The 14,480-nt window shown below is 39.2% G+C and overlaps 1 protein-coding gene across 1 annotated transcript in view; it reads right to left on the bottom strand.

Annotated features, from left to right (window-relative positions):
* Positions 1-1,577: 1,577 nt before the first annotated feature.
* LOC121373031 (dTDP-D-glucose 4,6-dehydratase-like) overlaps positions 1,578-14,480 on the bottom strand; it is a 36,290-nt gene continuing 23,387 nt past the window's right edge. Inside the window, exons 8-13 of the mRNA XM_041499475.1 lie at positions 9,074-9,227; positions 7,428-7,480; positions 6,212-6,338; positions 5,215-5,300; positions 3,487-3,600; positions 1,578-1,649 (exon numbers count right to left, since the gene is read on the bottom strand). Coding sequence (XP_041355409.1) covers positions 1,578-1,649; positions 3,487-3,600; positions 5,215-5,300; positions 6,212-6,338; positions 7,428-7,480; positions 9,074-9,227 — 606 coding nt within the window. The remainder of the gene's footprint in view (positions 1,650-3,486; positions 3,601-5,214; positions 5,301-6,211; positions 6,339-7,427; positions 7,481-9,073; positions 9,228-14,480) is intronic.

Below are 14,480 nucleotides of genomic sequence, written 5' to 3' on the forward strand. Positions count from 1 at the left end.
CTGAATGGTTCCGAGTATGTTTGCTTGGAACGGAATTGCGGTCAAAATAACGACTACAATCACGTTTTCCCACCCTAATCGTGTATTGTGATCTATTTCGAGCTTATGGAAAGAAAGAAAGAAAAGTTTTATTTAACAACGCGCTCAACACATTTTATTTACGGTTATATGGCGTCAGACATATGGTTAAGGACCACACAGATTTTCCGAGCTTATGGAGACCAAGAAATACTTACTTTGAAATGGTCTTCTCTTTGAATAAAAGGTAAAAATTCTGACTGTTTTTTTCTTCTTCAAAACGCACAGTTATTGTTATCTGGCCTTATTGGAGGGAAATAAAACTCGGAACAGTCTTGTATGTGGGAAAGGATCGGTGAAGTCATTTCTCGTTCCATAATAAATACCAAAAAATCCCCCACATAAAACTAAAAATTGCTCAGAACCGTTCAAAGCTTGCTACAAGTGTAATGTGTTAGCCAGATTAACCATGGATCGCGCTTGCACTTCCATTCGAGGCTAACCTTTTATGAATTAAGCAGAACCCCTACCCTACCAGCCTACGTCACTGGTCCTACATATACACTTCCTACAAAATGGATCTCCCAACTATTAAAGGGACAGACCCTAGTTTTTAAACACTAAGGCATATTTTTCACCTAGACTCTAGTTTCAACCCGCAAAAATGGACACTAAGTTTGGTTAATTTACAAACCTGTAACACATTTGGATACAACAGAGTGAAACAAGAGTCTGTTACGTTAAAATACCGTTAAAAATAGACTAAAACGTGACTCCATAATCATTACTTCTGAGACGCAAGTGCGTTTTACAAAATATGAAAAATGCATTTTGTGGTGTTAGAAACACCAGGATGACCAGAAACATTAGAGCAATACAATATAAGTAATGTTTGATTTCAGTGATCATAAACAGCTTTAAATGTGAAAAATATTGTTTAGTGTTTTAAAACTAGAGTATGTCCTTTTAAGGACAGATCAACAAAAGAATAACCAATACAGAATTTACTTTAAAACTGGAAAACACCTCTCATCCTTATCCAAATTGCTCATGAAAACACGTTTTTGTTATTTCCAAAACACAGGGCATAGTGTAATTACTTTAGAATGGGAAATAATAAATTAAAATTAATTTACTCAGCTTGGTCAGCTGAGGTTTTTCAAAGAATCTTATAAAACGGATCTTCAACTATTAGGGACAAATTAACAAAAGAATAACAAAGACAGAATGTTTTTAAAACCGAAAAGTACCTCTCGTAAAGATTCTATGGTCAGCTGAGGTTTCTCAAAGAATCTTATAAAATGGATCTCCAATTATTAGGGACAGCTTAACAGAAGAATAACAAATATAGTTTAGTTTAAAACTGAAAAGTACCTCTCGTAAAGAATCTGAGGTCAGCTCAGGTTTTTCAAAGAATCTTATAAAACGGATCTCCAACTATTAGGGACAAATTAACAAAAGAATAACAAATATAGTTTAGTTTAAAACCGAAAAGTACCTCTCGTAAAGAATCTGAGGTCAGCTCAGGTTTTTCAAAGAATCAAACACAAATCCTGTATTTAAAACTGAAAAGTACAACTCAGCTCCAACTTGGATCCATCCAGGTACAGGTGTTTGTTGTAGAGTAATTCCTGTAAACAAAACAGAACAAAGAATGAATGATTGTTTAACGATACCCCAGCATTCTGAGGTTGTCTTTTCTTTTTAATTCTGAGTCCTGTCTGTGGGAAAGTGTGTATAAAAGATCCCTTGCTGCATTAGGAAAAATGTAGCGGGTGTCCTCTAATGACTATGAGTCAGAATTACCGACTGTTTGACAGGGCTCGAAACGGCCTGTGGCCAGGTCGCCAAATGTGACTAATGTCCTATTTAAGCGAATTAAATATTAAAAAATTATTGAGTTAGTTACCCAAATAATATTATTTGGGCGATCTTCTTTAGAGCTATAACATATGAGCCACTATTGATATTTGTATTGCATATATTTATTCCACATTAAAATCTTGCTTGTGATTCATGGTTCGCTTACCTTAATTTGCCAACATTAATTATTATTTTTTGGGCTACCATATTTTTTGGCAAGTTTTGAGCCCTGATAGCCGATGATTAATTAATCAATGTGCTCCAGTGGTGTCGCTAAACAGAACAAACTTGAACTTTTAATTCTGAGAGTACTGTTCAAGCAGTACATTGTCTTCTACTATGCCTGGGACCGGCCTCCGTGGCGTCGTGGTAGGCCATCGGTCTACAGGCTGGTAGGTACTGGGTTCGTATCTCAGTCGAGGCATGGGATTTTTAATCCAGATACAGACTCCAAACCCTGAGTGAGTGCTCCGCAAGGCTCAATGGGTAGGTGTTAACCACTTGCACCGACCAGTGATCCATAGCTGGTTCAACAAAGGCCATGGTTTGTGCTATCCTGCCTGTGGGAAGTGCAAATAAAAGATCCCTTGCTGCTAATCGGAAGAAAAGCCCATGTAGTGGCGACAGCGGGTTTCCTCTCAAAATCTGTGTGGTCCTTAACCATATGTCTGACGCCATATGACCGTAAAAAAAAAATGTGCTGAGTGCGTCGTTAAATAAAAAACATTTCTTTCTTTCTTTCTACCATGCCTCTAAGTTCAAGGGACACAACTGTGTCAAAATAAATTTGATAAATTCAAATGTTTGACACAGTTATGGCCCTTAAATAAATTCCTGCTAAATCCTCATTAAAGTCAAACTTGATCCGTAACTTACATGATAAAGCTATATAAAAAATATCAGCTCGATATTTGGAGTTATTGCAAAAGAAATGTGAGACAGACAGACAGGACGAAAAATTAAACCTACAGCATCTCCTGATCTATGGTCTGTTACCACCTACCCCTCATTTTATGTCTGGGACTGCCCCTCATATCTGTAAACTTGAGAACTTCCCCCCCGATCTATGAATGGTCTGCCACCACCCACCCCTCATTTTATTGTTTTAATATCTGTAAACTTGGACTGCCCCCGATGAATACCACACCACCCCTGTAGGGACAATAGGTCTCACTTGAGTTCCCCCCTGATCTATGAATGGTCTGCCACCACCCACCCCTCATTTTATGTCTGGGACTGCCCCTCATATCTGTAAACTTGAGAACTTCCCCCCTGATCTATGAATGGTCTGCCACCACCCACCCCTTGTTTTACGTTTGGGACTGCACGTGATACCTGTAAACTATAGGTCTCACCTGGTCTATGAATGGACTGCCACCACCCACCCCTCGTTTTATGTTTGGAACTGTCTGCGATACCTGTCGACTATAGGTTTCACCTGGTCTATGAATGGTCTGCCAGCACCCATCACTTGTTTTATGTTTGGGACAGCCCGCGATACCTGTAGACTATAGGTCTCACCTGGTCTATGAATGGTCTGCCACCCACCCACCCCTCGTTTTATGATTGGGACTGCCCGCAATACCTGTAGACTATAGGACTCACCTGGTCTATGAATGGGTTGAGGGGTGTGCTGGCGATTCCATCACGATGACACGCGTCCGCCCACGGCGCCATGTGTTTATCATTGATGTCTTCTACCACATGCTGCATGTTGATCTGAAAGAGAGGAAACCCGTTAAATTTTTCCATTAGTAGCAAGGGAATTTTTTTCCATTAGTAGCAAGGGATCTTTTATATGCACCATCCCACAGACAGGATAGCATATACCATGGCCTTTGATATACCAGTCGTGGTGCACTGGCTGGGACGAGAAATAACCCAAATGGCCCACCGATGGGGATAGATCCTAGAACGACCGCACATCAAGCAAGCGCTCTACCACTGGGCTACATCCGACTCCCTTGTTGGACAGGTACTCGACTAAAATTGGAGGAAAATATTGTATATTTCCATGCCCAGATGCATACCAAATATACAGAACTTCACATGTTGTTTTCACTTCCTATTTATTGCAAGTGCAAGAATATATACCACGAGACCGCGTAGCGGGGTCGAGTGGTATGTTCTTTTGCAAAATAAACGAGTGCAATAAATAGGAAGCGAAAACAACATATGTGAAGTTCTGTATTTATTAATTTACATACCTACTTTTATGTTTTACAAAAATGCTTTTTAATCTAACGTCATAAGAATACTTTGTTAAATCAAAACTCCTTTCATGGATTTACTTAACGTTAAGAATCATACTCTGCGACAGGCCTTGTGTAATGTTTCAAATATGAAGTGACGTAATTTGTAAATCATATATGACGACAGTAACAAAAAGGCGCTAAATGCAGTAAAAATAAAAAGGGAATTCCCTATTTAAAAGTTCTGGTCCATATCACACATATGTGTGTGATACAAAAAAAATGTATCACATCATTTCAAAGTGTCTTTATTACAATAGTAAGATTGAATAGGTATGTACATGTAATCAGTGATAGAAATAAGCAGAACTTTTCACTAATCCACCGGACAAACACATCTAGAAATCTACTTGTCCACCAATATTTTCACTTGTCCAAATAAATAGTTTGTTTTATTAAAGTACAAGGACAATGTTTTTCATTGCTCAAAACGAAACTTCATTGAATAGGTTTACTTGTCCACTGGACAACCACCAAGGTACATTTTGTTAGTCGGAGCAGATTTTCACTTGTCAGGACAAACGGACAAGTGCTTATTTCGAACACTGGTAATATGGAAGGAAGGAATGAAATGGTTTATTTAACGACGCACTCAACACATTGTATTCACAGTTATATGGCATCGGACATATGGTTAAGGATCACACAGATATTGAGGGAGGAAATCCTGTGTCACCACTTCATGGGCTACTCTTTTCGATTAGCAGCAAGGCATCTTTTATATGCACTATCCCATAGACAGGACAGCACATACCACAGGCCTTTGATGTACCAGTTGTGGTGCACTGGCTGGAGCGAGAAATAGCCCAACGGGCCCACTGATGGAGATCTATCCCAAACCGACTGCACATCAAGCGAGCGCTTTACCACTGGGCTACGTCCCGCCCCCACACTGGTAATAAAGAACGATGCAAAGAAAGAAATGTTTTATTTAACGACGCACTCAACACTCACTCAGGCTTTGGAGTCGGTATCTGAATTAAAAATCCCATGCCTCGACTGGGATTCGAACCCATTACCTACCAGCCTGTAGACCGATGGCCTAACCACGATGCCAGCGAGTGATACTCAAAAAACTTACTTTGGCCATGTTAGACATGAGGGAGCCGACGAAGTCAAAGTTGATGTCGAATATTTCAGAAACCAGTCTGCTGATCTTCCCTTGATCTGAAAAAAACACAACAGACTAATAGACTACATCATAGGCGGTCATGTGGTATAGAAAAAGTACATCCGAGGTGGTGGAAATTTCGACCTAGGACAAGGCTTGATGGGACCCAGGGTCGAAATTTCTAAAACCCCCAGAAAAGACATGTTTTATTTAATGACACACTCAACACATTTTATTTATGGTTATATGCCATCAGACATATGGTAAAGGACCACACAGATACTGAGAGAGGAAACCCGCTGTTGCCACTTCATGGGCTACTATTACTATACTAGCAGCAAGGGATCTTTTATATACAGACAGGACAGCACATACCACGGCCTTTGATATACCAGTCGTGGTGCACTGATTGGAACGAGAAACAGCCCAATGGGTGCACCGACGGGGATCGATCCCACACAGACCGCACCTCGGGCGTACTTTTTCTATTCTACAAACGATAAATAAATCATTATTTTACACGAACAAACAAAGATGGCTGAAAAAGTAACCTCTTTATTTGACCGTTTTATCATAAATAAACTACACTATTATATTTGCCGTGTCTGTTTCATGTGTTAAATATAAATTAACACTACAAATTAACAAGATAGCTTTTATAATGAAGGTTTTAATAACAAAATATTGATCTAAAACTAACCAACTCGCATTAATACTCCCCATGTTAAACGTCATGACGTCATAGCCCATGCAAGACAGATTTATTCCGTATGGGCTGATGTCATGGAATGGGTCTGTGTTGCATAGCTAGGGATGGGAGAGAAATATATATATATCAAACGTAAAACACTGATATGTTTTAAAATTGATAGCCGCAGAACTGGAGGGAAGAGGATGGTGAAACTGATAGCCGCAGAACTGGAGGGAAGAGGATGGTGAAATGCAATGGACAGAAATTTGAACTTACCTGTATCTCCTTTATCAACAATGTTATAGATCTCTCCACGTTTCCCATGATAACAGAGATGCCAGATGGCACGACACAGATCATCAACGTGAACAGTGTTCATTTTCAGGTCTTTGGTCCACAGCATCTGTAGACAAATGTAAAGGAAAGGAATGTTTGTTTAATGAGAGTTGAGCACTTTTTTTAGAGCTACAAGTGTATTTGGGGTGCAACATTCCAGATTATGGACATTTCAAGGAGAGAGAGAGAGAGAGAGAGAGAGAGAGAGAGAGAGAGAGAGAGAGAGAGAGAGAGAGAGAGAGAGAGAGAGAGAGAGAGAGAGAGAGAGAGAGAGAGAGAGGAGAGAGAGAGGGAGAGGGAGAGAGAGGAGGGAGAGAGAGAGAGGGAGAGAGAGAGAGAGAGAGAGAGAGGAGAGAGAGAGAGAGAGAGAGAGAGAGAGAGAGAGAGAGAGAGAGAGAGAGAGAGAGAGAGGGAGAGAGAGAGAGACGGAGACGGAGAGGGAGAGGGAGAGGGAGAGAGAGAGAGAGAGAGAGAGAGAGAGAGAGAGAGAGAGAGAGAGAGACAGAGAGAGAGAGAGAGAGAGAGAGAGAGAGAGAGAGAGAGAGAGAGAGACGAGAGAGAGAGAGAGAGAGAGAGAGAGAGAGAGAGAGAGACAGAGAGAGAGACAGAGAGAGAGAGAGAGAGAGAGAGAGAGAGAGAGAGAGAGAGAGAGAGAGAGAGAGAGAGAGAGAGAGAGAGAGAGAGAGAGAGACAGAGAGAGAGAGAGAGAGAGAGAGAGAGAGAGAGAGAGAGAGAGAGAGGGAGGGGGAGGCTTATCAGATGTTAATTTGTTAAACATACATATATGACCATTACTAGCAAGGGTTCTTGTATAATTATGCACCCTCCACAGACAGGACATCATTTATCATGGCCTTAGATTTAAAAAAATTAGAATTTGAAAAAAGCCCAGTCACAGAAAGGGTCTATAAGGGTTTGTTTGTTTTTTTGTTTTGTTTAGCAACACCACTAGAGCATATTTTGGACATATAGTGGTGAGCGCTTTACCACTGGGCTACGTGACGCTTTAAGAAAGCGTGGAATCTTGTTAAAAAAATTTTTTTTACATCTATAAGTCTTACAATTTTGCTATAAAACATAATTACAAATAACATAACAATTGACAGAAATATTTTAGAAAAAATACTGGATACATGAATTTAAACAAAAATCTTACCTTCATTTTCTCATTGATATATTTGTATATAGCACCAATAGTAAGTCGAGGTGCTAAAAGAAAAGAAAACATATTGAAACATTGTTAATACATATTGAAACATTGTTAATACACATTGAAACATTGTTAATACACATTGAAACATTGTTAATACACATTGAAACATTGTTAATACATTATAAAAATCCATAACTGAATGTTAGTTTGTTTTATTTAACGACGCCACTAGAGCACATTGATTTTTTATCTTATTATCGGCTATTGGACGTCAAACATATCGTCATTCTGACACTGGTTTTTTTAGAGGAAACCCGCTGTCGCCACATAGGCCATTCTTTTACGACAGGCAGCAAGGGATCTTTTATTTGTGCTTCCCACAGGCAGGATAGCACAAACCATGGCCTTTGTTGAACCAGTTTTGGATCACTGGTCAGTGCAAGTGATTTTGCAGAGCACTCACTCAGTGTTTGGAGTCAGTATCTGGATTAAAAATCCCATGCTTTGACTGGGATCCGAACCCAGTACCTACCAGCCTGTAGACTGATGGCCTACCACGACGCCACTGAGGCTGTTTAGTTATGGAATTCATGTTGAATGTTTATGTCAACATAATGAAAACAGATGTTAAATAGTTATTAAAGGTAAAAAGAAGGGAAATGTTTTATTTAACGACACACTCAACACATTTTATTTACGGTTACATAGCATCAGAAACATGGTTAAGGACCACACAGATATATAGAGAGAAAACCTGCTGTCGCCACTTCATGGTCTACTCTTTTCGATTAGCAGGTCAGGTCAGGTCAGGTCAGGTCATAGGGTTTTACATGCACATTCAGAACAAGCTGTTGTAGCGCATGCCTGTTGTGGGCACAAGAGCCGGCCTTGGCCGGATCCTCCGTCCATGACAGGAAAGGTGGGGGGAGGGGAGAGGAGGGACCGCCTGCACTGGCAGGTGCAAGGGAGCACCAGCAGCCCGATCAAATCGGTAGCAGGCGGGTGGTGGTGGTGGTGCTATGGAATTTGAATGGAGCAGTTAAATGCCAAAGAGAAAAGGGTGCGCAATTTTGATTGAGGGAATTTGGCGCAATTTTGAACGGTCGGTCGAAAGGTAAATGGCCGAGCTAATATAGATTTTGATATTAGTGAATTGAGAGTAGCTCGTTAATTCGATTAGCAGCAAGGGATCTTTTATATGTACCATCCCATAGACAGGATAGCACATACTACAGCCGTTGATATACCAGTTGTGGAGCATTGGTTGGAGCGCAAAGTAGCCCAATTGGCCAACCGACGGGGATCGATACCAAACCTGGCTGTGCATCAAGCGAGCGCTTTACAACTGGGCTACAACCCGCCCGGAACACAATAGATGTCAAATGTAAAGTAAAACTTGGGCTATTCAATACATGATATTGATGGGGAAGGTTGTGAATTGTTACGAAACAATAAAACATGGAAACAAATTTTAAATTCAGGATGGAGCATGGAAGACCCAATTTTCTTAAAGAAAAACACCAACGACACCGCAGCATAAGACATACATGTATATCGGCTATTGGGTTAGGGGGATATTCTGTGAATTTACCACTGGGCTACGTCAATGATGCATGATGAAATTCCCACCGATTTCCAACACTACTCACTAATACTGTTTCGGTCACCGATGCCATACACAACGGCAGGTCGGACGATGATGTATTCGAGATCAGGAATGTTTTCCAGGTCTCGCTCCACTTCCAGTTTGTGTTTCGCCATTTGTGTCCATGGTTCACACTTTGTCTCCTCCGTCACGGGTTTCTACAAAAAAAAATAAAAAATAAAATAAAGACCTCACCGAGACATTTTTCAATTGTATATGAATTTAGGTGGTATACGTACATGACATTAATAATAGAAATAACAAGAGATAAGTGAGAGTGAGAGTGAGAGTGAGAGTGAGAGTGAGAGTGAGAGTGAGAAAGGGAGGGAGGGGGGGGGAGAGGGAGAGGGAGAGGGAGAGGGAGAGAGAGAGAGAGAGAGAGAGAGAGAGAGGAGGGGGTGAGAGGAGGGGGAGAGAGGGAGGGAGGGAGGGAGGGAGGGAGGGAGGGAGGGAGGGTGGGAGAGAGAGAGAGAGAGAGAGAGAGAGAGAGAGAGAGAGAGAGAGAGAGACAGAATGAGACAGAAATTGAGAGAGAAACAGAGATAGTGAGAGATACAGAGTGATAATGTAAAAAAGAGACAAACAAAGAAACAGACACACAGAGAGAGACAGAGACATAACGAGTACAGGGGTAATTATTATTATTTAAAAAAGTAGGGGAACCTGAAATATTAATGTTAATATCAACTATTAGACCGAACATACATGTACGTTTTGACCACAGACATCCTAGTAAAGAACGTTCAGGTATATTTATCAACACACCGAAACACATTCCATAGTTTGTACGTGCATCACGCAGCTGCCCCGTACACATAAGCTGAGTGTGTCATTCTCGATTTTGACAATTTCTCAAGGTCGATTAATCACTGTGGAACATTATTCCTGTCAATCATTTTCATTCTGTTGATCATACAGTTGTTATTTTTTTGTTTTCAGTCATTTTCATTGTTTGAATTTGCGATTTACTGATAAAAAACCGTCAACTTTCAAATTTCACTTCTGACCCCAATCATCCTTCAAGATCTTTGGTGATCACAAAACCTACTGTAAAATTGAACTACCGGTTGTAATGTTTGCCCAATTAATTCACTATTATCTTATAACCATTCCCAACAGCTAATATACCTTACAATTTTGGCAATTGTAAATTCTTATTAGAGTTTCCCTACTCTTTTTTTGAAGAGTATACAATAAAACAAGCATTCTGTAGAGTACTGCCACCAGGTCCAACAAATGTTTTGTATCTCTTAATTTCAAGGGTCATAACTCTGTCAGAAATGGGGATATTGCCATAAAATTCAAACTTGATTTGTAGTAGTACATGATAAAGCTATATATAAAATTTCATGAGGCATGCAGAAAATTAATTTTTGAATCTCATAAGTTTATGGACCATAACTCTATCAAAAATGGGTAAATCGCCATGAAAGTCAAACTTGATAAAGGAAAGAAGGAAAGAAGGAAATGTTTTATTTAACGACGCACTCAACACATTTCATTTATGGTTATATGGCGTCGGACATATGGTTAAGGACCACACAGATATTGAGAGAGGAAACCTGCTGTCGCCCCTTCATGGGCTACTCTTTTAGATTAGCAGCAAGGGATCTTTTATATGCACCATCCCACAGACAGGATAGCACATAGCACAGTCTTTGATATACCAGTCGTGGTGCGCTGGTTGGAACGAGAAATAGCCCAATGGGCCCACTGACGGGGATCGATCCCAGACTGACTGCAAAGCAAGCGAGCGCTTTACCACTGGGCTACACCCCGCCCTTTCTGACACTTGAAAACGGTCACGGTCTAGATAAATTTCATTAGTAAGCTTTTGCAGACAAATGAATGAATAAATGAATGAATGAATAAATGAATGAATAAATGAAAGAATGAATGAATGAATGAATGAAAGAATGAATGAATGAAAGAATATAAGAATGAATGAATGAATGAATGAATGAAAGAATGAATGAAATGAAAGAATGAAAGAATGAATGAATGTTTAATGACACACCAGCAGAATGAATGAATGAATGAATGAATGAATGAATGAAAGAATGAATGCAATAATAAATGAAAGAAAGAATGAATGAATGAAAGAATGAACGAATGAATGAAAGAATGAAAGAATGAATGAATGAATGCTTAACGACACCGCAGCGTAAGTTATATATCGGCTATTGGCTGTTTAACAATGGTAATTATATAAATGAATTGATGATCAACATGAATATAAAAAAAAATCTAAAATTTTTAGGCATGCTGGTACACACGTATACATTATGTTATAAGTGTGGCATTACATGCAAAAAACATTTACAGTTTGTTTTGTTTAACAACACCACTAGAGCACATTGACTAATTAATCACCAGCTACTGGATGTTAAACATTTGATTATTGTGACATGGAAAACTCGCTACATTTTTCTATTAGCAGCAAAGGGATTTTTGTTTAAACTTTCCAAATGACAGGACAGTAAATATCTGCCAACAGTGGTACCCAAGTTAGGATGGGAAACCCCAATGGGCCACCGCGGTGATTCGATCCCATGACCCAGATGAGCACTCTATAGACTGAGCCAAATCCCACCCACCCCATGCGGAAAGTGATTTAATAAAATATTCAAAACTATACATCACCATGCAAGAACATATTTTGGAAGGAAGGAAGGAAGGAAATGCTTTATTTAACGACGCACTCAACCCATTTTATTTACGGTTATATGAGGTTAAGGACCACACAGATATTGAGAGAGGAAACCCGCATTCGCTATTTCATGGACCACTCTTTTCGATTAGCAGCAAGGGATCTTTTATATGCACCATCCCACAGACAGGGTAGTACATACCACAGCCTTTGATATGCCAGTCGTCGTGCAACAGCTGGAACGTGAAATAACCTGATGGGCCCACCGACGGGGATAGATCCTAGACCGACAGCACATCAAGCGACCGCTTTACAACTGGGCTATGTCCAGCCCAGAACACATTTTTGGAATAAAAGTACTGTTAAATGTAAAATAAAACATGGGCTATTCAATACATGATATTGATGGGGAGAGTTAGGGGGAAATTCTGTGAATTGTTATGAAACAATAAAACATGGAAAACAAATTTTAAAATCAGTATGTAGTTTATATTGCAAAAAAACAAAAAAAATGCATGAAACACTTAATTTTTTTAAAGGAAAAAAAGCAACCAAAAAGTAATAATAAAACCCCCCAAAAAAAATGAAAGAAGCAAAAAATTAAGTCATATATTGAAAACGCAAACCAACACCTCCCCCCCTCCTACCCACCCCCAACCAAAACAAACACAAAAAACAAGGGGCTACAAAACAGTTTCAGACTAACAAAATATAGTCAATAATTGCTGTGCTTCAGAAAAAGATGCCAAAATTAAGCGCAAAATATCTGTCAGGGACTCCCAATTTAAAATAAACTGTAAAAAATACTGTAATGTGGCTGTAATGTGCTTATTTAAAATATAAAAAAAAAAATACCCCAGAAAATCAAGAATTTTAATTAGAGATCCAACATAATTAATGTTTTGATATTTAAATCCATCCCAAATTTTATTATTAATAGTAAAGGTTTTTATGAAAATTAATCATTGTGTATAATGTATACTAATAAAACTAGTTTTATTAGGAATACAGACATTGAGAAGCTAATTAATGTACTTACATGTATATTGATTTAATGTTAAAATAGATAAATTGTGTTTGTGAAGTTTTTAATGCTTTAGGACTCTGACAGATACAAGAATATGATGAAGATATATGTGACAGGAACGCTACAATGTAAGTTGATCAATGTATTGGTGTTGATTATATTCTTGAAAATCTCTTTTTCTATCTGCAACATTATTTTTTCCCAATTCACCAAAAAGGAAGAAAGGAAGGAAATGTTTTATTTAACGATGCACTCAACACATTTTTAATTATGGTTATATGGCGTCAGGCATATGGTTAAGTACCACACAGATATTGAGGGAGGAAGCCCGCTGTCGCCACTTCATGGGCTACTTTTTCGATTATCAGCAAGGAATCTTTTATATGCACCATCCCATAGACAGGATAGTACATACCACGGCCTTTGTTACACCAGTCATGAAGCACTGGCTAGAACAAGAAATAGCCCAATGGGTCCACCAACGGGGATCGATCCTAGACCGACTGAGCATCAAGCGAATGCTTTACCACTGGGCTACCTCCCTTAAAAATTGTTTAATAGAAATTCCTCCTTCTTTGTCTTTCTTCTTCTTTTTTCCTTCTCTAAGAATGTTACAAGAAAGAAAGAAATGTTTTATTTAACGACGCACTCAACACATTTTATTTACGGTCAGACACGACACCACCGAGGCCGGTCAGAATGTTACAAATTCCAGAGAAACCATGTACAATTATGCTGGCTATTAATATAATTTTTTCATACAATGCTAAGAGAAAGAAAGAAAGAAATGTTTTTATTTAACAACGCACTCAACACATTTTATTTATGGTTATATGGCGTTAGACATATGGTTAAGGACCACACAGATTTTGAGAAGAAACCTGCTATCGCCACTACATGGGCTACTCTTTCCGATTAGCAGCAAGGGATCTTTTATTTGCACTTCCCACAGGCAGGATAGCACAAACCATGGCATTTGTTGAACCAGTTATGAATCAGTGGTCGGTGCAAGTGGTTTACACCTACCCAATGAGCCTTGAGGAGCACTCAATCAGGGTTTGGAGTCGGTATCTGGATTAAAAATCCCATGCCTCGACTGGGATCCAAACCCATTACTTACCAGCCTGTAGATCGATGGCCTAACCACGATGCCACCGAGGCCGGTAAAATGCTAAGAGAAGACTTGATGTAGGTATTACAGCAATAAATATGTTTTAAAGTCTACTCAAGTTAAAAGTTTGTTTTGTTCAACGACACCACTAGAGCACATTGAGTTATTAATCATCGGCTATTGGATTTCAAACATTTATTAATTTTGACTTAAGTCTTAAGATATGAAACACGCTATATTTTTCCATTAGTAGCAAGGGATTTTTTTTTATATATACACCATCCCAGAGACAGGACAGCACACACCACAGCCTTTGAAATACTGGTTGGAATGAGAAATAGCCCAGACCGACCGTGCATTAATAGCAAGACAGGATAACATTTATCATAGCCTTTGATATACCAGTCGATCGATCCCAGACCGACCACACATTAGGCGAGTGCTTTACCCCTGGGCTAAATCCCGCACGTACAGGTTAGTTACACTGGAACTGAATAGCAATATTTGTCTGGTATGCAAAAATAACAAAAATAGTGAAACATGCACAAAACAACAGATATAAAGAAACAGCTGGTGAACAGAGCAAATACATATTCATGAGGTGAAATACATATTGATAAGGT

The sequence above is a fragment of the Gigantopelta aegis genome, chromosome 5 (assembly GCF_016097555.1).
Source record: "Gigantopelta aegis isolate Gae_Host chromosome 5, Gae_host_genome, whole genome shotgun sequence".
Taxonomy (NCBI): domain Eukaryota; kingdom Metazoa; phylum Mollusca; class Gastropoda; order Neomphalida; family Peltospiridae; genus Gigantopelta; species Gigantopelta aegis.